The 24,734-nt window shown below is 39.5% G+C and overlaps 1 protein-coding gene across 3 annotated transcripts in view; it reads left to right on the forward strand.

Moving 5' to 3' along the window:
• The window catches only part of rgs3b (regulator of G protein signaling 3b), a 95,760-nt gene that overhangs the window by 18,027 nt on the left and 52,999 nt on the right, over nt 1-24,734 (forward strand). For 2 of the 3 annotated variants that reach the window (XM_029722334.1, XM_029722335.1), the window contains 3 exons: nt 1,232-1,313; nt 18,841-18,946; nt 24,239-24,629. In XM_029722334.1, the coding sequence (XP_029578194.1) occupies nt 1,232-1,313; nt 18,841-18,946; nt 24,239-24,629 (579 nt within the window). Of the gene's footprint in view, nt 1-1,231; nt 1,314-18,840; nt 18,947-24,238; nt 24,630-24,734 lie in introns of those variants that run through there. The other variant, XM_029722336.1, reaches the window with a different exon arrangement.

Here is a 24,734-nt window from a genome sequence, read left to right on the forward strand (position 1 = left end):
AGTTGCTTTCATACTTTGTCCATAAACTGCTTACAGGGTAAGGACACCAATGTGTAATTTGGGTGAAATATCCCTTTAAATAATTTTTTACAAAAAAATCACCTAATAGCAGGAACAGCACCATCTAGTGGTCAGAACCTAGTAATATCAGGATGTAGTATGGGACATAAACCTAACCACTTCAATAACAAATTTCTCTGATCACCAAATTCACTGAGAATGCATTACATAGGATGAAGAAACAATACTCAGAGCCACAGCTGATACTGTAGATTCGTTGTTGGGCTGGGATTGGCGTGGGGTATGGGGGGTCCATGGTTGGCTTTTGACCATTTCTTTGTATTCCTCAAAGTTTAGTCCAAATTGGATGTTAGGTACTGTTGAATATTATATGAATCCTATCAAATGAAATGGGCAATTTGGGTGCAATCAATTAGCTTAGAGAACAAATTATATTTCAAGAAAATAATGTTGCATGAATGCTAATCTTATCTGCTTTTAACTACAGAAATGATTTCACAACAATCTGAAATGACGTGGAACGACCCTTAAGGATGTTCGGAACAGTTCCCATGTTTGTCAGCAAAGGTCTCCTTAGTCAGATCTCCCAGCAACAGCGTGCTCCGCTGTTTCTCTGGCTTCTCCGCTCTTTAGTGTTTTTAATATCGCTGGTGGCTTGAGGCCGTGGCATTAAAGCTTTTGTCCTGGGAAAGCTCCCATGGAGCCCAACTTTTTATTCTTTCCTGACCTGGTTACAAGGGAATCTGCGCTGCTGCTGCTATTAGTGGCTGTAGGGGGTCCAAGCCAATGGAAGATGTCACGTTTGTAATGTTTACTTCTGGCCTTGGGATTTTCATTAGAAACTGATTCTCATACTGTACTGTATAGCCGCGATCACACTGCACTTAGCCCAGGGTTAACAGCCTTCTTAGCCCTGGGTTAAGAGAGATTTCAGCCCAGGCTAAGAACAATGCAGTGTAAAAAGGCATTATTTCTCAATGTTTGTACACTTAGACAGTGATTGATTAATTCAACGATTCAGTGTCAGTTTTTCCTTTTAGATTTTGATGAATACAATTACATGGAGGAGGGACCTCATTCTACATCAGCAGTTCTACTCTGAGATGCTTTATGAATGTGCTCCCTAATCTAGCTCCACTTTCTTACATGGGTAGGAAGGCAGCAAGTGCGATGGGAATTCAAAGTAATATGATCTCTTTGGCTCTGGCAGGTGACTATCCATCGGGGTAAAGATGGCTTCGGCTTCACCATCTGCTCGGACTCACCTGTGCGTGTTCAGGCTGTCGATCCAGGTAAGTTGTTGCCTGGTCCCGGATCTAATTGTGCTCTCTTGCCAGCACTATGGCAAGGATGTTTGAGCAAGGCACCTAACCCTAATTGCTCCAGGGTCACGTGATGACAGGGCAATTCCACGTTAACAGAATGATGCTGAATCTCAGATTTTTTACTTTAAAATGTATATCAAACCAAAAACAATGATTGCAAAGTAAAAAAAACAACATACTGCTCTATGCATAAGGACAACTTTTAACAATTTCCACTGAATATTTCATAAAAACACATTTACTTGAAGAACAGTGCAGATGCAAAGTTTGGTAACAGAATGACAGTTTGTGTCGTCATTCTGTTACCAAACTTTGCATCTGCACTGCTCTTCAAGTAAATGTGTTTTTAAATAAAATATTCAGTAGAAATTGTTAAGTCGTCTTTGTGCATAGTATGGTTTGTTTAAAGCTATAATCCTTAGTTCCTACAGTGGTTCCTCAATTTAAAGTTTTGAAGTTATGCTGCGGTGCATTGAGATACATTATGATATAGTACAGTGAACTGAATAATGAGGATAAAGAAGAAGAGGGTGATTTTGAATTTAGAACAATAGTGTAAGAATTGTTCTTCTTCTGGGCCTCCGAATAGCGCAGCGGTCTAACATGCTGACCAGACCACTCATGTCCGCATGTTGATTTTGTCCACCCACATCAGACGCATATCAGGACACGCAGGTTGAAATATCAAAACGAACTCTGAACCAACTATGTTAATTTGGGGACAGATCGAAAAGCAATTACACTTACTTGGGTGGGTTGAGATCATTAAATATGAAAGCACTAAACCTTTCTCTAAAAGCTTCACTTATTCAAAAGTTTTACTTGAACCCTAAATGGTTCTCAAGTAGATTACTAAGAAAGCTCATTCATTGTTTAAAAATTGCCTTTGTGTAGATTGCCATGTCTCATTTTTGATTAATTGAAAATTATACTTTTTTCAAAGTATCTCTTTTTCAAACAATCATTGCAGAGCTGGCTACAATTTCAATTTCATCCCCCTGAAAAGATAGAAGAAATATTACAACAAATATTATGGCTGAACTCAAGTGCGCTGGTTGATAAAATACCTGTATTGATGGGAAAGATGTTTGGAAAGGGTATTTTGTTCTTAAACAATATTGGAATGGTAGTGTTATTGTCACGAATCCTTCTGGAACTTTCATTGCGCACACCTGACCCCTATTCCCACTGATTGTTTTTGTATATATGTGCCCTTTGTTCAGCATGGTGCTGTTGATTATTGTCGATGTCCATTGGTGTGTGTGAGTACCTGTGCTGTGTGTTTTGGGCTTTCGTGCCCTTGTGGATAGCGCAGATGATTACGGGTCTTGTCCCGTGTGATAATCTTTGTGCGCTAGTGTTATTTAATCGAGGTAGTCCTCGCTCTTTTTTTTGGGTTTCAACCCTGTTTTTGTTACGTGTTTGTTTGGTCTTCGTCCCGTGCCTTTACGCGGGTAAAATAAAAAACCCTGTTACGCATTCCTGCACCTGTCTCCCGAACTCTTCATGCCGACGTGACTTTATGTCCTTCATGGAGTTATCAGAATTGTACGGGAAGGTCTGCTCAATCCAAGAGTACAACCAATTGATTACAGCATTACCCCAAAAATGGAGGAGGCAGGTGGCAGCGGGAGGAGGTAGGGATCTGGTCTGTCTGCCCAATATAAAGGATCAAAACAGGCAGAGGAATAAAAATAGCATAAATAGGAAAGCATACCAGTTTCATTTGAGGACCAGGATGTTGACAACTGCGCCATACAGATTGCAAAATAGTTGGGAAGAGATTTTTGATATACCGATTCCATGGTACGATTCCATGAGTTGACATATAAAGCAACGCAAGATTCAAGACTTTGTGCTTTTCAGCTAAAATTTTTATATAGAATTCTTGCCACTAACAAAATGTTGAATATTTGTGGCATAAAATCATCGAGGATACAGAATCAATAGACTTACATTTATTTTGGTATTGCCCTCAGGTAGCCTGTTTCTGGTCTCAGGTTCAGGAATGGCTGAAAATGCTGAAAAGGCATTGATCTAAAATTGACCCTAGAAATAGTACTGTTAAGAGATCTGGAGAGACCGGGTCAGTCAATTACTAATGCTCTTAGTAAAAGTATTTATCGTCAACTCGCAATCTGTGGATTCTATTCGATTAGATAGATTGCAATTGTATGTTAAACATCCCAGCATAGTTGAAAGATATATGTTGTGATCCGAAGAGGGTGGCCAGCAGAGATCGGTGGGATGGGCTGAGGGAAGCTGAAGGTTGGGATGTGAAATTGGAGACAAGTGGGAGTGGAGTTAGAATGATGGTCAAAGATAACATTTTAAAATAAAGTCTAAATAAAACACAATAAAAAGTACATTTGAAGGGCAGTGTTTTTACAGCTAATTCCGGTTTGCCTGAGGCTGATGCCGTGCAGGTGTTTGTACACATGCATATACATACACTCTCATTCAAATAAACACATACAAGAACACACACATACATGTAATAAAGCCAGACATGCACACAAACATATACAGTTGGCATTGCTGTTTATGATTTTAGTCGCCTTTGATGTCCTTTTTTTAATTACATTTTTTTAGTTTCTCCATTGTTTGCTGTTTTCTTCTGTCTTTTTATTTTTTCTCTTTAGTTCATTCTTTTGGTTGTTGGTGCATTGGGGGGGTTCTTGGGGGTGGGGAATGTAATTTATTGTATTTTGATTCTTGGGGGTCTCGAATGGTTGAGGGATAGCTATTAGGGAACTGTGGGGGGATTTTGGAGGGCTCGGGTTCACGTTTTTTGGCCTGGTGGGAGATCTGTCAATGTGCCCTTGAGCAGGTCATTGACCCTTGATGCTTCTGTGTGTCACTCTGAATGGGAGTCTGTTGGATGACTGGTATGGTGTAGTTGTTGAGCAACTTCACTGCAAATATATTGTATGTTTAGGATATTCAATAAAACATTTTTATTAAAAAATAAATACAATTAAAAAAAAGTAAATTTAGCAATTGAACACAAATCCAATTCAATTTGAAAATGTCCTAATTGCAAAATCATGTAACAGAATTTGGGGATTCCAGAACTGTAATTTACATGTAAATAAACATAAGCATGTTTTATGTTTTTAATACTGCAGATAGAATGCTCTGTGTGCCAGAGATGGTACCATTCAGCTTGTCTGGGGATGACAAAAAAGGACTTCAACAAAGCCAAAATAGAAAATGATTGGAAGGGGCCTCTTTGCTGTTAAATTAAAGACTTATAAATAAATTGTTGTCCCATGTAACTACTTTAAAATGTGGAACTGTTTCACAAAAAATGCAAACATTGATTTGGCATACAATTTAAGATTGTAAATATTGTACACATGGTCTAACTTCAAAAATAACAAATTGCACTTGAAATTAACATCTCTTTAAAGTTATTGCAAAAAAAATCATATTTTCACTTGTTTTATGCGACAAAACAAACAAAAAACAAACAAGTGACAACAATAAGGGATCATAGCTTTCACCTGGTCAGTATGTCATGGAAAGAACAGGTGTTCCTAATGTTTTGTACACTCAGTGTATATGTGTTGACTGAATATACGCAAGTGATGTCTCCTAAATTAACGAATTTATGGCACAGCCATATATTAGACTTGTCTTTTTCATGGAGGGTGTGAAACACTACAGAACTTCATTTGGAGTCTCTCTCCACTCAGCCAGGCACCTAAGCCTAGCAAACATAGCCTACATCAGGGTTCACCAAATGACAGCCTGCGAGTGATTTTATTTGGCCCCTCAAGTTTCCTAAGCAGATAGGAACAGATTTCTTAAATAAAAATCATTTTAAGTATTCCCACGTATAATAGTTATCGTATAAGCAAGGTTAAGTGAATTATTATGTTTTAGTCGATCATTATATCTGTTTGGGCTTCTTGCGGTCCATTGGCAGTCTACAAATTATTATGTTCTGGCCCCCCAACCATGCGCTCAAGAGAAAATTGGCCCGAGGCTGAATCTAGTTGATGATCCCTGTCCTACATCAAAATAATGTACACTATAATGTACACTTGTGTGAAGATTTAGTTGAGGTAAATTATTTTAATCATTAGCAAGACAGTTGCTGGTTCGATACCCGTGCCGCCCGAGACCAGGAGACCCATGAGGCAACGCACAATTGGCCCAGCGTCATCCGGGTTAGGGGAGGGTGTGGCCGGCCGGGATGTCCTAGTCCAAAAAAATAGGCATGTGGGCTTTTGTTTTTTCTACCTCTAAAACAGAAATAAATCATTCTAAATAACAAACTGTCTTTATTTACAAATTAGTAAGAATGTCTCACCACATGTTCAAGAATGGCCTTTTTCCCTTCATTCAGATTACAATCGCTCACTTTCAGTTATTTGAAAACAACTAAATAATCTCCAAAATATAGTTCTTTTTTAAACAAGCCATAGACAGTTGGTTGCAATTTCAGTTTAATCTACCAGAAAAGACAGAACAAATATTACAACAAATATTGTGGTTAAACTCAAATATACTGATTAAAAAAAACTATAAATTGGAACCTTTAACAACCGGAAGGGAAAAAGTATTATTATTATTATTATTAACCCTGCATTATAATTATATAAAAGCCCCTTTTAGATATTCTGTGTTTTTATTTACAATAGTGATGGACAGCTGGAGGTATTTTGTTTTTCACAAGCGTAGCAGGCTGTGAATTCTGCAAACAATGTTTCTAGGATGGGCTATTAGCAGGACAATAGAATCCAGGCTGTATCACATCCAACCATGATTGGGAGTCCCATAGGGCGGCGCACAATTGGCCCACCATCAACTGGGTTTGGTCGTCATTGTAAATAAGTATTTTTTTCTTAATCTTGGGGACCCTTTCGAGATAGGATCCCAGTAACGGGATTGCTTGACAAGATAGCATGGCGAAATAGTTAAATAAAGGTCAAAAAATAAATAAAAAATAAAAATAAAAAAATTCGGCCAAATCGGCGTCCAAAAATACCGATTTCCGATTGTTATGAAAACTTGAAATCGGCCCTAATTAAATCGGCCATTCCGATTAATCGGTCGACCTCTAATCTGTTGGTGTGCAACACTTGCATAACAAGTTAGCTATATATATTTTTTTAGGTTCGGTGACTTTCTTCTTGGGACATTGCATTTGAGAGTATTTTCTTTTAATGTTATTTTTTATGAAAACTATTTTCATAATTCATTTGGGGTGCCAAATAATATTGCCGCCAGTTGTTTTTTAAATTTGACCTTTATTTAACTAGGCAAGTCAGTTAAGAACACATTCTTATTTTCAATGACGGCCTAATAACGGTGGGTTAACTGCCTTGTTCAGGGGTAGAACGACAGATTTTTACCTTGTCAGCTCAGGGATTCAATCTTGCAACCTTACGGTTAACTAGTCCAACGCTCTAACCACCTGCTTTACACTGCACTCCACGAGGAGCCTGCCTGTTACGCGAATGCAGTAAGAAGCCAAGGTAAGTTGCTAGCTAGCATTAAACTTATCTTATAAAAAATAATCAATCAATCAATCATAATCACTAGTTAACTACACATGGTTGATGATATTACTAGTTTATCTAGCCTGTCCTGCGTTGCATATAATCGCTTAGGTACACGTTGCTCCAACTATAAACATCAATGACTTTCTTAAAATCAATACACAAGTATATATTTTTAAACCTGCATATTTAGTTAATATTGCCTGCTAACATGAATTTCTTTTAACTAGGGAAAATGTGTCACTTCTCTTGCAAACAGAGTCAGGGTATATGCAGCAGTTTGGGCCGCCTGGCTCGTTGCGAACTGTGAAGACTATTTCTTCCTAACAAAGACAGCCGACTTCACCAAACAGGGGATGATTTAACAAAAGCGCATTTGTGAAAAAAGAACAATCGTTGCATGACTGTACCTAACCATAAACATCAATGCCTTTCTTAAAATCAATACACAGAAGTATATATTTTTAAACCTGCATATTTAGCTAAAAGAAATCCAGGTTAGCAGGCAATATTAACCAGGTGAAATTTTGTCATTTTGCGTTCATTACACGCAGTCAGGGTATATGCAACAGTTTGGGCCGCCTGGCTCGTTGCGAACTAATTTGCCAGAATGTTACGTAATTATGACATAACATTGAAGGTTGTGCAATGTAACAGGAATAACGTTTTGTTTTTGAGATGATAGTTTCCGGATTCGACCATATTAATGACCTAAGGCTCGTATTTCTGTGTGTTATTATGTTATAATTACGTCTATGATTTGATAGAGCAGTCTGACTGAGCGATGGTAGGCAGCAGCAAGCTCGTAAGCGTTCATTCAAACAGCCCTTCGAAATGCATTGCGCTGTTTATGACTTCGAGCCTATCAACTCCCAAGATTAGGCTGGTGTAACCGATATGAAATGGCTAGCTAGTTAGCCGAGTGCGCGCTAATAGCGTTTCAAACGTCACTCGCTCTGAGACTTGGAGTAGTTGTTACCCCTTGCTCTGCACGGGTAACGCTGCTTCGAGGGTGGCTGTTGTCGATGTGTTCCTGGTTCGAGCCCAGGTAGGAGCGAGGAGAGGGACGGAAGCTATACTGTTACACTGGCAATACTAAAGTGCCTATAAGAACGTCCAATAGTCGAAGGTATATGAAATACAAATCGTATAGAGAGAAATAGTCCTATAACTACAACCTAAAACTTCTTACCTGGGAATATTGAAGACTCGTTAAAAGGAACCACCAGCTTTAATATGTTCTCATGTTCTGAGCAAGGAACTTAAACGTTAGCTTTTTTACATGGCACATATTGCACTTTTACTTTCTTCTCCAACACTTTGTTTTTGCATTATTTAAACCAAATTGAACATGTTTCATTTTTTAGTTGAGGCTAAATTGATTTAATTGATGTATTATATTAAGTTAAAATAAGTGTTCATTCAGTATTGTTGTAATTGTCATTATTACAAATAAATAAATAAAAACATCGGCTGATTAATTGGTATCGGCTTTTTGGTCCTCCAATAATCGGCATCGGCACCGGCATTGAAAAATCATAATCGGTCGACCTCTTCAACAGATGGAAAAAAACTACACCAGTCAAGCAATTCATTTCTACAATAATCTAATTTTAATTTGACTTTACAAACTACAAGAGGGCTTAATTGGAGTCTATTTCTTCGGAGCCTAGGCCTATGTAAAATAACTTGGCCTACCTCAGCCAGTTTTGAGGCTTAACAGCCTTAACAGCCTAATAGAAGAATGATTTTTTATTATTAGGCCAACTTAGAATTGCAACTGGTCAAAAATGTAGCATCCTACATAAAACAATTATTTAAAAAAAGACTGTCTGTGTCGGGATATTGCTATTGTAACGGCATAACAAACAAAACATACTGTCAGCTGGATAACCTCTCACAATAATATTAGTATTTACTAAATACAGTCATATAGGCCACTAAGTAACTTATTCAATGAGAAAAGTTGCATTTCCTCTTGGACACGATCTTGTGGATGTCTGGTTTAATGGATGGATGTGATCAAACAACTCAAGCTTCCTAGTTAAGGCCTCAAATTTCTCCACCATGTCCACGAATGTTTCCCTCTTCCTTGTAACTGCAGATTTAACCTGTTTAAGTTACAGAATATGCCCGGAAAAAAAGCTGTGTGCAGCTCGCAGTTAACGATTCAATGTTTCTGCGTCGGGCCTCGATATGGGGCGGGAAGGCCACTGTGCTTAGATTCATAATTACGTCTGAGATTGAATTATTTGCAAACAGCGATATTTTCATTGGAAATAAGACACACTGGCTTGGCATTGGGAAAATAGGGAAAGATGAATGCGTATCTCTTTGTACATTTTTCTCTGAAACTTACATTTTCATTATCCACCTTCTTGATAATTTTTGAGAGCGACATTTTATCTTGCTATCAAGCAAATTGTTCTGAACAAATGTTGACGTTAAAAAAAGTAGTGTAGTCTACAGTAGGCTACGTAGATCTGTTTTTCCCCACCAATCAACGCACAAAGAAAGACAAATAAGACAAAGAAAGACAAATAATAATTGACTAGAGACAGTGATTTTATGAGCGTAATCACATCAAAATTATCGTATTGTCACTGAATTTATTATGCACTAATCATATGTGTTAAACATGTTAAATTTGTAGTGTAGGCCAATTAATTGTGCTAAAATGATATACTTGTTATGTTCTGGCCCTCCGTCATCCAATTGTTGTAATAGGATTTGAAGCAATAGCCTACCCGGGTGTGGTCAACTATTTCAGCACCATTTCGCGCTGCTCTGAGTCAAGCATTCGGACTGGTCTTGATAAATCAATGAGATTTTTATTTTCACTGAATCTCCGTTTGGGTATTGGTTAGTCTATAATTAGTGTGGAAATGGTCATGTTTCGTTTTTTGTTTTTCTTGGAATACAAACACCATAATGTTAATCAAATTGATTAAGCTAAATTTAAAATAAATCCCTTAAACTATGTTCTTACAAAAAAAGTTCAGCCAATATTACAAAAAGTCAAATGCTTCTCAAAGATGCCATCTGGTGGTCAAACTAGCACTAACTAGCATTAATGGCAAAACTGGCTGACAATTAAATCACGTGCCATAGAATTATGCGGCAGCCCGCAAGGTGTGCTGCAGTATGACCCAACTTTTACAGTAAGAACCACTGTTAAAAAAAAAGTCCTGAGATAAAAAATGGTGTAGATGTGCTCAAATATGTTCTCTGGTGGTTTAAATGAGCATTAACGGCAAGCACTGTAGCACACCCTCCATACCACGGCATACCACACGCTCTACCGTGGTTTGACAACTTTTAATTGAGGAACCACTGTACCGGAAGCGGTGTGGGTAAAATCACTGGGGATGCCAAGCTAATAAAAAAGCCATATTACAACCTATGTACACAACCTGGTACTGTTGTGGTATTTGCGTTGTTTGCTCTATAAATAATTTGTTCATATGCCACCATGATATACAACAAGACCTGGACAACAAAAAGACAAGTCACACAGTGGCGGAATAAATTCAACTACATATGTTTGTTTCATCACAAAACTGGAGAGCAATATCTGTCCGGTGAAGTCCACAAAGCAAATATTGTGCATAACAAACAGTTATATGACCTGCAGCATGGTCAAGCAAGTTAATGTGTGACAGTTTACTAAACAACTACTGATTTAGAACCACAGGATTACCGCAAGTCAGCACAAAGACAACAGGAGCACTGCTTTCCGCTATTCCAGCATCATTTCAACATAGACATTTAAACATCATCAACTCAACAAATCTATATACAGTACCATTCAAAATAAAATACATTTTGATTTGTTTAACACTTTTTTGGTTACTACATGGTAACATATGTGTTATATCATAGTTTTGATGTCTTCACTATTATTCTACAATGTAGAAAATAGTAAAACTTAAGAAAAACCCTTGAGTAGGTGTGTCCAAACTTTTGACTGGTACTGTATCCTTAGTTTAATACACTGAAAATAAACTTAGATACCAAAAACAATTAATGTGTCTGGCCATGGGACTGATGTCTGTCTGCACACACACTGTGTGTGTGCGTGCTTGCATACAAAAAACAATTGGGGGACTCACCCAACTTGTAAACTAGTTGAACACCAATGCCATTCTCCTCTCTTTCATGTTGGCAAAACGGTCTATGGCTCTCATTCAGTGAGCTTTTCGTTTTTGTTTTCATAGGCTACCTAGCTAAAATGCTTGCTAACCTAACTTCCTAACATGGGCTACAAATTGGGCTCTTGTGTGGCGCAGTGGTCTAAGACACTGCATCGCACTGGTTCAAATCCAGGCTGCATCACATCTGGCTGTGATTGTGAGTCCCATAGGTGCACAATTGGCCCAGTGTTGTCTGGGTTTGGCCAGGGTAGGCTGTCATTGTAAATGAGAATTTGTTCTTAACTGACTTGGCTAGTTAAATAAAATATTGAACTTCAATTGTCTCAGGCCAGTGCACAATATATGAATTTATGGTTAGATCAGAATTTCCGTCATAATCATTGACCTGTACGGAGAATTAAGTCCACATCTCCATCCATGGCTGAGGAAAGGGCTGATTTAGCAAGCTAGCTACTGCAGGACATCAACACAAGCAGACCAGAATCAAACAGGTTTGTCTGACAATGATGACATTTTGCTTAGGATGTGATTTGATTGGTGTGAATCCAAATCCCATGGGGGGGGGGGGGGGGGCATTTTGCTGCTCCAGGAAAAGCTACAGTTGAGCTCAGCTCAACACTGATTGGCACATTTTTTTTAATCATTTTTTTATCAAGGTGGTCTATCTAATTGCTTGCTTGCTGGTATCGATCAATCAAATGCTATGGCGGCAATATGTCATACTCTTTTGTTCCAGACAGATACATGGGCTACACATACTGAAACAGAGGGGCGCTGTTCCCTCAATCGGATTTCTCCGGTTTGATTCAGCCACTTGCGAATTTACAGAAAATGATGAAAACACAGAGAGATGAAAGACAAATTATTTTATAATTGTACATTTTTATTGGTCAAATATTTGGGGAAGCCTGGCTTCCTTTGGCATCCATGAATACACGCCACTGCACTATACAGTCGTGGCCAAATGTTTTGAGAATGACACAAATATTAATTTCCACAAAGTTTGCTGCTTCAGTGTCTTTAGATACTTTTGTCAGATGTTACTATGGAATACTGAAGTATAATTACAAGCATTTCATAAGTGTCAAAGGCTTTTATTGACAATTACATGGAGTTGATTGTCACGTCCTGACCAGTCTAAGGGGTTATTTGTTATTGTAGTTTGGTCAGGACGTGGCAGGGGTGTGTTTGTTTTGTGTTGTCAGGGTTTTTGGGTTGTGTTCTATGTTTTGTATTTCTATGATCTATTTTTTCTATTTCTAGATTATTGGTTTGACCTTCAATTGGAGGCAGCTGTTCCTCGTTGCCTCTAATTGAAGGTCCTATTTAGTAGGGGTGTTTTTCATGGGGTTTTTCTGGGTAGTTGTTCCTTGTTTAGCTGTGTGCCTGACAGGTCTGTTTTTGTCGTTCTTTTTGTTCAGTGTTCTTTTGTTTAAAACTTCTTAGGGCTAGGGGGCAGTATTGAGAATTTTGAAAAAAATATGTGCCCATTTTTAACTGCCTCCTACACCAACTCAGAAGCTAGAATATGCATATTATTGTTCAGGTCTGGATATAAAACACTCTGAATTTTCTAAAACTGTTTGAATGGTGTCTGTAAGTATAACAGAACTCATATGGCAGTCAAAACCCTGAGACAAATTCTGACAGGAAGTGGATACCTGATGTGTTGAATTACCTTTAAGCCTATGCCATTGAAACACACAGTGGCTTATTAATCGTGGAGCTCTTCCTATGGCTTCCACTAGATGTCACCAGTCTTTACAAAGTGTTTTGAGTCTTATACTGTGAGATCTGACCAAACAAGAGCCATGGAACGGTGGTGGCCGATTAGACTCTTGCGCGCGAGTTCATGTTGGGTACTCTCGTTCCAATACGTTTTAAAAGAGAATGCAATCGTCCGCCTTGAATATTATTCATGTTCTGGTTAAAAAAGGCACTAATGATTTATGCTATACAACGTTTGACATGTTTGAACGAACGTAAATATTTTTTTCCCCTCGTTCGTGAAGTGAAGTCCGGCGGGCATAGATCATGTGCTAACAACACAGAGCTTTTTGGACATAAATTATGAGCTTTTTCGAACAAAACTACATTTGTTATGGACCTGGGATGCCTGGAAGTGACATCTGATGAAGAGAATCAAAGGTAATGGATTATTTACATAGTATTTTAGATCTCTCCAACATGGCGGTTAGTCTGTATCGCAAAGAGTATTTTTCTGGGCGCAGTGCTCAGATTATTGCAAAGTGTGATTTCCCAGTAAGGTTATTTTTAAATCTGGCAATCCGGTTGCGTTCAAGAGATGTAATACTATAATTCTTTGAATGACAATATAATATTTTACCAATGTTTTCGAATAGTAATTATTTAATTTGTTGTGCTGATTTGACTGGCGGTTATTGGAGGGAAACGATTTCCTGAACATCAACGCCATAGTAAAACGCTGTTTTTGGATATAAATATGAACTTGATAGAACTAAAAATGCATGTATTGTCTAACATAATGTCCTAGGAGTGTCATCTGATGGAGATTGTCAAAGGTTAGTGCATAATTTTAGCTGGTTTTCTGCTTTTGGTGACGCCTGTCTTTGAATTGACAATACATTACACACAGCTATTGTCAATGTACTCTCCTTACATAATCTAACTTTATGCTTTCGCCGTAAAGCCTTTTTGAAATCGGACAACGTGGTTAGATTAAGGAGATGTTTATCTTTCAAAGGCTGTAAGATAGTTGTATGTTTGAGAAATTTGAATTATGACATTTGATTGTTTTCAAATTTGGCGCTCTTGATATTTCACCTGTTGTTGATAGGGTGTACCAGGGGTGGGACGCTTGCATAGCCCCTAGAGGTTAATAAAGAAGAAAATGAGCATTCACATTCCCACTGCATTTTGGTCCAATTCATACGACACCTATGACATTGATGCAAAGAGTCAATATTTGTAGTGTTTACCCTTATTTTTCAAGACTTCTGCAATCCGCCCTGGCATGCTGTCAATTAACTTCTGGACCACATCCTGACTGATGACAGCCCATTCTTGCATAATCAATGCTTGGAGTTTATCAGAATTTGTGAGTTTTTGTTTGTCCACCCGCCTCTTGAGGATTGGCCACAAGTTCTCAATGGGATTAAGGTCTGGGGAGTTTCCTGGCCATGGGCCAAAAATATAAATGTTTTGTTCCCCGAGCCACTTAGTTATCACTTTTGCCTTATGGCAAGGTGCTCCATCATGCTGGAAAAGGCATTGTTCGTCACCAAACTGTTCCTGGATGGTTGGGAGAAGTTGCTCTCGGAGGATGTGTTGGTACCATTCTTTATTCATGGCTGTGTTCTTAGGCAAAATTGTGAGTGAGCCCACTCCCTTGGCTGAGAAGCAACCCCACACATGAATGGTCTCAGGCATGATACAGGGCTGATGGTAGCGCCCACCTTGTCTTCTCCGGACAAGCTTTTTTCCGGATGCCCTAAACAATCGGAAAGGGGATTCATCAGAGAAAATGACTTTACCCCAGTCCTCAGCAGTCCAATTCCTGTACCTTTTGCAGAATATCAGTCTTTCCCTGATGTTTTTCCTGGAGAGAAGTGGCTTCTTTGCTGCCCTTCTTAACACCAGGCCATCCTCCAAAAGTCTTCACCTCACTGTGCGTGCAGATGCACTCACACCTGCCTGCTGCCATTCCTGAGCAAGCTCTGTACTGGTGGTGCCCTGATCCCGCAGCTGAATCAACTTTAGGAGACGGTCCTGGCGCTTACTGGACCTTCTTGGGCGCCCTGAAGCCTTCTTCACAACAATTGAACCGCTCTCCTTGAAGTTCTTGATGATCCGATAAATGGTTTATTTAGGTGCAATCTTACTGGCAGCAATATCCTTGCCTGTGAAGCCTTTTTTTGTGCAAAGCAATGATGACGGCACGTGTTTCCTTGTAGGTAACCATGGTTGACAGAGGAAGAACAATGATTCCAAGCACCACCCTCCATTTGAAGCTTCCACTCTGTTTTTCGAACTCAATCAGCATGACAGAGTGATCTCCAGCCTTGTCCTTATAAACACTCACACCTGTGTTAACGAGAGAATCACTGACATGATGTCAGCTGGTCCTTTTGTGGCAGGGCTGAAATGCAGTGGAAATGTTTTTTGGGGGATTCAGTTCATTTGTATGGCAAAGAGGGACTTTGCAATTAATTGCAGTTCATCTGATCACTCTTCATAACATTCTGGAGTATATGCAAATTGCCATCATACAAACTGAGGCAGCAGACTTTGTGAAAATTAATATTTGTGTCATTCTCAAAACTTTTGGCCACGACTGTACATCCATGTGTGGACTTACCTAGGAATGATATATACCCATTTGATTTTTGAAGAATATCACTTTAAAATTTCTCATGAGCTTAGTTCAAATGTCATACCCCATCAGAACCCAAAATATGAGCTTGTTTTACACCAATGTTTGTAAATAATGTACGCGTAAACAGACACTGTACAGCCTCAAAACATGGTTAAAACTATAATATTGATATCATGGCTGGTCAGTACTTGCATCAGCTTTTTACGAAAACAGAGGCATGGTGTCCGATTTGTTATTGTTTCAATTAAGGTTTAACTTTGCAATCATTGGTTTTTGTTTGGCATACAAATTAAAGTGAAAAATCTGAGTCTCAGCATCATTCTGAGGGGTATTCCAGAAACCAGAAATTTCCGACTCCAGAAAGAGAGCTTGAGTTATGAGGGTCGTACAAAGGGGATCAAGGCGCGGCGTGTAAAGTGCTCATATTTTACTTTAATGAAAACACTAAATCAAAACAACCGTCAACAGTTCCGTCTGGTACTTACAACAAAACGGAAAAGAACTACCCACAAAACCCAAAGGAAAAACAGGCTGCCTAAGTATGGTTCCTAATCAGAGACAACGATAGACAGCTGCCTCTGGTTAGGAACCATACTCGGCCCAACACAAAGAAATACAACACATAGAATGCCCACCCCACACCCTGACCTAACCACACAGAGAAACAAACCCTCTCTCTCTGGTCAGGGCGTGACAGAGAGCCTGATCAGAAACCATAGCAATGTATTCTCTGAAGCAAACCTGCTACCTACTAGTTTAACCTGATCTTAACCTGTCCTGGTGAATAGATACGGGACTTCTTGTTCGTCCCTATGGCCTCTCCCTTCTTGGAAAATCCCCTTGACATCGGAGTCTGCTTTGTTTACCGTGCTTTACAAAGGGAACAAATTATTGGACCTCGAATACATCCTTTAGATCAGCGGTTCCCACACTTTTTATCGTCCCGTACCCCTTCCAACATTCAACCTCCAGCTGCGAACCCCCTCTAGCACCAGGGTCAGTGCACTCTCAAATGTTGTTTTTTGCCATCATGAGTGCCATCATGAATGAGTGTGAGTTTGTCCCAACCCGGCTCATGGGACGTGACAAAGAGCTCTTATAGGACCAGGGCACAAATAATAATATAATAATAAATCATTTTGCTCTTTTCTTAACCATCTTACATATAAAACCTTATTTGTTCATCGAAAATTGTGAATAACTCACCACAGGCAAATCACGTTATATCTACAGTAGCTTTGATTGGACTGGTCATGTCAACATCATACTTTCAAAATCTTAGCTAGCAAGCTGGCAGTCATCATCGTGAATCAAATCAAATCTCCTTGCAAATGTTTCTAATCCATTTCATATGAAGAGAAATAACGAAGAGAAATTAAAGATAAAACATATCGGTGCTCAGACAAGGCTCTGCTGATAGCCAGGTGTAGCAGTGGTAAGGTATTGGGATTGCTGTTGACAGCTTTATGTAGGCCCTAACAGTTTGTGTGCACTGTTTGTCATCATTATAGTGGAATGCATGTATTGTTTAGTGTTGTATTGTGTATTGGCTTTGCTGGCATGCATCTACATTTTTTGGGGGGCATGCACAAAATGTGCATGCTAAAATCGCCACTGCTAACATCATTGGTGCTATAGATGGGACACATTCCCCATTCAAAGACCCTCTACACCAAATGGAGACTACATGAATAGAACATATTTTCACTGGTAGCTATTGAATACTGTAGCCTACACTTTCACCAAACCAAATCATTTTCAGAAACAGACATTAAATTCAATGATCTTCCTTACTTCTTTTGTCAGATTATCTGTGACTACCATGGGGTTACAACTAAACATAGAACAAACACATTGTTGCCCGTGTTGTCATGAAAAGCACTCTAGGAATTCAATAAATTATTATTCAACCGACATAGGCTATGGAATGATCCAACCATTGCAATTGTGGCATAGGCTACTACAAATTACATATTAGGCCATAGCCTTGACACTTAATATCACCAGCGTTGCAATAAAAGTGCTCTATAAAGTGAAAGCATTATTACTAAATCACCCATGTGTGTAAGCTAGGCCTATTAGATATTGGAACTATGCCACTTCACTTACGCATTTACTCTGTGTGCAATTTTTTTGCCAGTCTCCCTCTCTAGCTTTTGTGGCGGAGGCTGTATTACTTTTTTTTTGGTAGATATGTGAACATATTCGTTGTATGTTGTTACAATTGTTTGCTGTTCTAGACTTATGAAATATTAGGCTCTGTCTTTTGACTCCGTATCTGTTGTCTTTACTGTCATCGACATGAGGACCTTTTTGAATGTTGCGTGCACACACACACCAGTGGTCAGATCAACTAATTTGCGCTTCGCTAAGCTTAAAATGAGAAGCAGCCGTTCTGGAACCAAAAAATCCTGGACTCCCTCATCTGGTTAAGACAAGCCGGATATGTTTAGGAAATCCTGAATTTGTTTAACAATCTTTCTGGAATACCCCTCTGTTATCTTGGAATTGCCAATATGGCAGACCCTAGCTGTGACCCCACTCTCTGAGGGTGTCTCAGGATATGCAAAAAACACATTTCCTATTCACACATGCATATTAATACACACTTGTACATGTGTGAAATAGGAAAAATATAGGCACCCACCAAATTATTATTGTCAGGTAAGTGGTAATATAATCTCGGCCACCTAGAACCTTAAATTTCCCAATTTCAATATTTCGGTTCAGGGGGAGAAGTATGAGATACAAAACTAACGGAAGTGCCAGAACCACTTTAGTAACTCCACCCCCCTCTTTCCACATGTCTATGAGCCAAATGTCCTCTCCCCTTCCAAAACTCAAAACATCCTAGGTGCAGGTGAATTCTGATTTGTCCTAATATCCAGTGACACAAAACCAGCACACAGGAACAATAGTTCCTCGTTATTCGTCACATCCCACAGTCTGGTGACAGATGTAACGATACCAATTATGTTACGTAAGTCTGTCCACGAGAGGTAAGGTGTAATAATATGAGTATCTGTTCAATGAGGAGTCTGAGAGTTACCTTTTGGCAATTCTTCCACCCAAACAATCATTTGATTGAATGGTATTGTCGATAAATTAGTCTCTTGTGATAACGAAAAAACCTTGGTCAGGAGGGGGTGCACCTACACCTGGCATCTTTTGAATTTCGTAAGGGGAGGTCTTCATTTGGCCTAGAGACTTGGCCCGAGAGTGTCTCAGAGGAGAGGGTGTGGACTTGTCTGCTACCCTGCCAGCTCACCGCAGGCCAAGGCTCAAGCAAGATTTGGTGTTGATTAAACATTAGTGGTTGTTCATAGAGTTACTGGATGAGTATGGCTTCTGTTACTACCGTACTGTGTAGCATTATTGTTGATATTGGTTGCATTTTAATTTATACTTCCTGTTTCGTTATGAGTCATTGTGTTCTGTGTGTGTGTGTGTGTGCGTGTGCGTTTGTGTCTCAGGGAGTCCAGCGCACCAGGCTGGCTTACAGCAGATGGACACTGTGCTGCAGCTCAATGGCCTACCAGTGGAGCAATGGAAGTGTGTCGACCTTGCTCACGCATTCAGGTAGCCTACAGTCCTACACTGTCTGATCTCTCTTTGGGTTTCACCTGTCCTGAACATACAGTACATTAGGGCTGAACCGATTTAGTCGATTGTTTGGTCGATAGGCTGTTGGTCAACCGAGATTTCTTTAGTCGAGCAGTCGCAATATATATATTTTATGGTGCACAAGACACCTGTCTGATTCACGCCTGTCTCAGGGTACTAATCCATTGCGGAGGCCACAGGATGGCACAATCTATTACAGTAAGACATGATACTGAAATTGTATATGGTTATATTAATTAAAAACAATGGTGCAACATTGATAAATCTAATATTATTTTATAGCAAATGCACTTTCTCCCGCATTGGATATGGTCGTTATCCGCAGTTCTGAAACATATTCTTTAGTGCGCCGTAGAATTTGCACCTTTCCCTTTGTTACTATATGCATAATAGAAAAGTTAACCAGCATTTTGGGATTGAGAACAATTTTTTTATTTAACTAGGCAAGTCAGTTAAGAACACATTCTTATTTACAATGGAACAGTGGGAACAGTGGGTTAACTGCCTTGTTCAGGGGCAAAACTACAGATTTTTACCTTGTCAGTTAGGGGATTCGATCTAGCAACCTTTCGGTTACTGACCCAACACTCTAACCACTAGGCTACCTGCCACTCCAAATTCATCAGAGGCAGCAGCAGCAGAGACGAGGAGCAGCCCTTCCTTAGCCTAATTGTCTAAGAAAATTGAGAGAATAAACCCTGACTTAATTAGGTCTGTAATCAATAGCCTAACTGTTAAATGGGCCTGGCTTTATAAATCATCCATATACAGTGCATTCGGAAAGTTTTCAGACCAATTGAGTTTTTACACATGTTCTTACGTTACAGCCTTATTCTGAAATGGATTCAATTGTTTTCTACATCAATCTACACACAATACCCCATAATGAAAAAGCAAAAACTGGTTTTTACAAATGTTTACAAATGTATTAAAAATGTCAAACTGAAATGTTAAATTTACAAAAGTATTCAGACCCTTTACTCAGTACTTTGTTGAAGCACCTTTGGCAGTGATTAGAGCCTCGAGTCTTCTTGGGTATGACGCTACAAGCTTGGCTCACCTGTATTTGGGGAGTTTCTAACATTGTTCTCTACAGATCCTCTCAAGCTCTGTCAGGTCTCTCCAGAGATGTTCGATCGGGTTCAAGTCAGGGCTCTTGCTGGGCCACTCAAGAACATTCAGAGACTTGTCCCGAAGCCACTCCTGCATTTTCTTGGTCGTGTGCTTAGGGTCGTTGTCCTGTTGGAAGGTGAACCTTCACCCCAGTCTAAGGTCCTGAGCACTCTGGAGCAGGTTTTCATCAAGGATCTCTCGATACTTTGCTCCGTTCATCTTTCACTCGATCCTGACTGGTCTCCCAGTCCGTGCCTCTGAAAAACATCCCCACAGCATGATGCTGCCACCACCGTGCTTCACCGTAGGGATGGTGCCATTTTTCTTCCAGATGTTTATGCTTGGCATTCAGGCCAACGAGTTCAATCTTAGTTTCATCACACCAGAAAACCTTGTTTATCATGGTCAGAGTCCTTTAGGTGCCTTTTGGCTAACTCCAAGCGGGCTGTCATGTGTCTTTTACTGAGGAGTAGCTTCCGTCTGGCAACTCTACCATAAAGGCCTGATTGGTGGGGTGCAGCAGAGATTGTTGTCCTTCTGGAAGGTTCTCCCATCTCCACAGAGGAACTCTGAAGCTTTGTCAGAATGACCATCGGGTTCTTGGTCACCTCCCTGACCAAGGTTCTTCTCCCTCGATTGCTCAGTTTGGCCGCGCCCAGCTCTAGGAAGAGTCTTGGTGGTTCCAAACTTATTCCATCTAAGAATGATGGAGGCCACTGTTCTTGGTGACAGAAATAAGACTGATCTAGCTTATGTTGCCTGTTTGAGTGTTTGTTTAATAGACTACTGATTCCGTGAGCACCAAGCCTCAAGAAAAGGCAAAATATCTGATAAAGCAATTTCACAGATTCTGCTGTTTTTATTCTTTGCTATGCTGTTTTTCATGAGAACAGACTGGTATTACTTATAACAGACAAACATTATATTGTAATCGAACAGCATCTGTTTACCTCATTCCTATACCCTCCCTTTTCTTGATCTCCTTTTTATTGTTATGATTACTATTATTATTATGATCATTAATTATTAATGTCGTTATCGTTAGTAGGCTTTGTATAATAGCCTTGTATAACCACCATCAAGCTGTAGGCCAAAGAGCGTGTCCTGTTTTTTAGTTTTTATACCTTAGCTAACTTAGGCAAATATTTAAATACAGGCTACCATATCAATCAATCATTAATTCATTCAAGCCATCACACCGCATATGAGACGTTCTTGCTTTGAAATCAAATCAAGGACTTTTGTTTTTAAAATGAAATAACAAAGGGTGCTTTGACTAATTAGCCTAAACAATAACTAAACCACAATTCATGAATGCATGCAACAGGTTGTCTGCTGTAATAAAGGCTTTATATATTTATTTTCATTAGAACAGACTCTGTGGTACACTTATTTATTTAGTGTTGTGTACACTGTTCCAAATGGTCAGAAACAGTTATAATATTGTAATCTAACAGCAACTGTTTGGCACACATAATACTCACGCAACTCTTGATCCTATACTTACCTTTTTCTTGATCTCCAGTAGTTTCCACAACTAAGTCTAATGTCTTTCCCTTCCCTCCTGAGCAACCAGTAAACATTTGCCCATTTTCAAGTTTCTTTTTCATGTCCTCCACATCCATTTTGCTCTCATGTGTTACTGTGTTCGGAGTTTGTTATAAACAATTTATTGATGTGAATATGATAGGCTATAGGTCAGGCCCTGTTGGTCACATGCATGTGATGCTTACATGTTTCACGTAAAGAGAGCAAGGGTTGAGGGAATAGGGAATGTTTTTGAGGCATAGGGAATGGATTTGGTAACATAACTTTTCAGTCAGAAACAAGTAAGAAACTAAATGGCTGTAGTGATGTTGCAGCTTCAGCACAGACAGCCCGATAATCACTTGCTGCGCTGTGGTGCCTTTTAACTTCTTGGGGCTATGTGGGACGTTAGCGTGCCACCCGTGGCGCACCCTATCAACAGCAGGTGCATTTCAAGAGCGGCAAATTTGAAACCAAATAAATGTCAAAATTCAAATTTCTCAAACATACAACTAACTTACAGCCTTTGAAAGATAAACATCTTCTTAATCTAACCACGTTTACTGATTTTCAAAAAGGTTTTACGGGGAAAGCATAAAGTTAGGTTATGTTAGGAGAGTACATTGACAATAGCTGTGTGTAGTGTATTGTCGATTCAAAGACAGGCGTCACCAAAACCATAAAATCAGCTAAAATTATGCACTAACCTTTTACAATCTCCATCAGATGACACTCCTAGGACATTATGTTAGACAATGCATGCATTTTTAGTTCTATCAAGTTCATATTTATATCTAAAAACAGCGTTTTACTATGGCGTTGATGTTCAGGAAATCGTTTCCCTCCAATACCGGCAGTCAAGTCATGACAACAAAATAATTAATTAATATTAGAAAACATTGGTAAAATATTATATTGTCATTCAAAGAATTATAGATTTACATCTCTTGAACGCAATGGACTTGCCAGATTTAAAATTAACCTTACTGGGAAATCACACTTTGCAATAATCTGAGCACTGCGCCAGAAAAATACGCATTGCGATACAGACTAACCGCCATGTTGGAGAGATCGAAAATACTATGTAAATAATCCATTACCTTTGATTCTCTTCATCAGATGTCACTTCCAAAGAATCCCAGGTCCATAACGAATGTAGTTTTGTTCAAAAAATCTCATCATTTATGTCCAAAAACCTCCGTGTTGTAGCACATGATCTAAGCCAGCCGGACTTCACTTCACTTCAAGAACGGAAAAAAAATATTTTCGTTCGTTCAAACATGTCAAACGTTGTATCGCATAAATCATTAGGGCCTTTTTTAACCAGAACATGAATAAAATTCAAGGCGGACCATTGGGTTCTCTTTTAAAACGTTTCGGAATGAGAGTAACCACCATCAAATCGCACGCCAGGTGTCTAATGGGCCATCGCCGTTCCAACGCTCTTCTTCAGTCAGATCTCACTGTAGAAGACTCAAAACACTTTGTAAAGGCTGGGGACATCTTGTGGAAGCAATAGGAAGTGCCAAAATTGTCAGGGTTGTCGTTGGTGAAAGACGACCAAAACGCAGCAGGTACGTGTATGCTCATTTAATGATTTATTGACTACAAAAATGAACGTACAAAAATAACAAAGAAACGAGAACGAGCGAACAACTACAAACAGTCTGGTCTGGCTAAGCTTAACACAGAACAATCACCCACAAATCACAAACACACCCTTATATATGGGACTCTCAATCAAAGGCAGATAGACAACACCTGCCTTCAACTGAGAGTCCCAACACCAATTAACCAACATAGAAACACACTCACCAGACTAAACATAGAAATACATAGACTATAAACCAAAACCCCGGAAATACTAAAACAAACACCCTTTTAACAAAACACACCACCCTGAACCACATAAAACAAATACCCTCTGTCACGCCCTGACCAAACTACAAAACAATTAACCTTATATACTGGCCAGGACGTGACAAAAATATTTCTCCTTCCCTTTGTTTTTCAATGGTATAGGCTTAAAGTCAATTCAACACATCAGGTATCCACTTCCTGTCAGAATCTGTCTCAGGGTTTTGCCTGCCAAATGAGTTCTGTTATACTCACAGACACCATTCAAACAGTTTTTGAAAATTTAGGGTGTTTTCTATCCATATATATTAAGTATATGCATATTGTAGTTACTGGGTAGGATTAGTAACCAGATTAAATCGGGTACATTTTTTTATCCAGCTGTGAAAATACTGCCCCCTATACCCTAACAGGTTAATTGCCTTTTCACTCCAGTCACACGGGCACTCGCTGTCATTTTTTTAGCACAGTTTGACCATCGGTCTCTTTCTTGAGTCGTCATTTTGTTATTTCATCAAACAGTGTGCTTAAAGCATCAGACAAGCTCAGTGCATATGTAGTTGAATTTATTCAAACATATGGATATGGAAATATGCATTTAAACATTTAGACCAATCAATTGGTTGAAAGAACACGACCAAGATTATTTTTTTGTCAGGGACAGCCCTACAGTACAGGACAGCCCTACAGTGCAACAGGTTCTCTCCTATCAAATGTGTTGTCTGAATCAACTGTCCTCTCCATTCACAGAAACTGCCACAATGAGATCACTGTAGTGGTATGGAGGACCCTACCTATCATGAAGCCGTATTTTGAGGGCCTGATCCACAGACCGTCTTATAAGGCATCTGCCTACGACACTGTGGTGTCCCCGGTGAGGAAGAAACGAGACAAGACTCCGCCATTGCTGACCCACCCCGCCCATGGCAGACGGAGTGGACGTAAGCAAGGGCTTGTGTCAGAGGACGGCCTTGGATCCTTGTGGAAGGACAAGCGAGAAGACAAGGGAGAGTACTACAAAGGACAGGAGCCAGACTACGGGACTACTAAGATCAGGACTCGGACCCTCAAAGGCACCCGGGTGACTTCATCAAATGGTGACAACTACATTATCCTCTCCCCTGTGGACCCGGGAAGCCAGGTGATTGTATAGACTACATTATCCATGGAGCTCAGCAAATCTTTTTGTGACTCATAGGCTGTATTCCCAAATGGCACCCTATTCTCTATATAGTGCACTACTTTT

The sequence above is a fragment of the Salmo trutta genome, chromosome 29, assembly GCF_901001165.1.
Source record: "Salmo trutta chromosome 29, fSalTru1.1, whole genome shotgun sequence".
NCBI lineage: Eukaryota > Metazoa > Chordata > Actinopteri > Salmoniformes > Salmonidae > Salmo > Salmo trutta.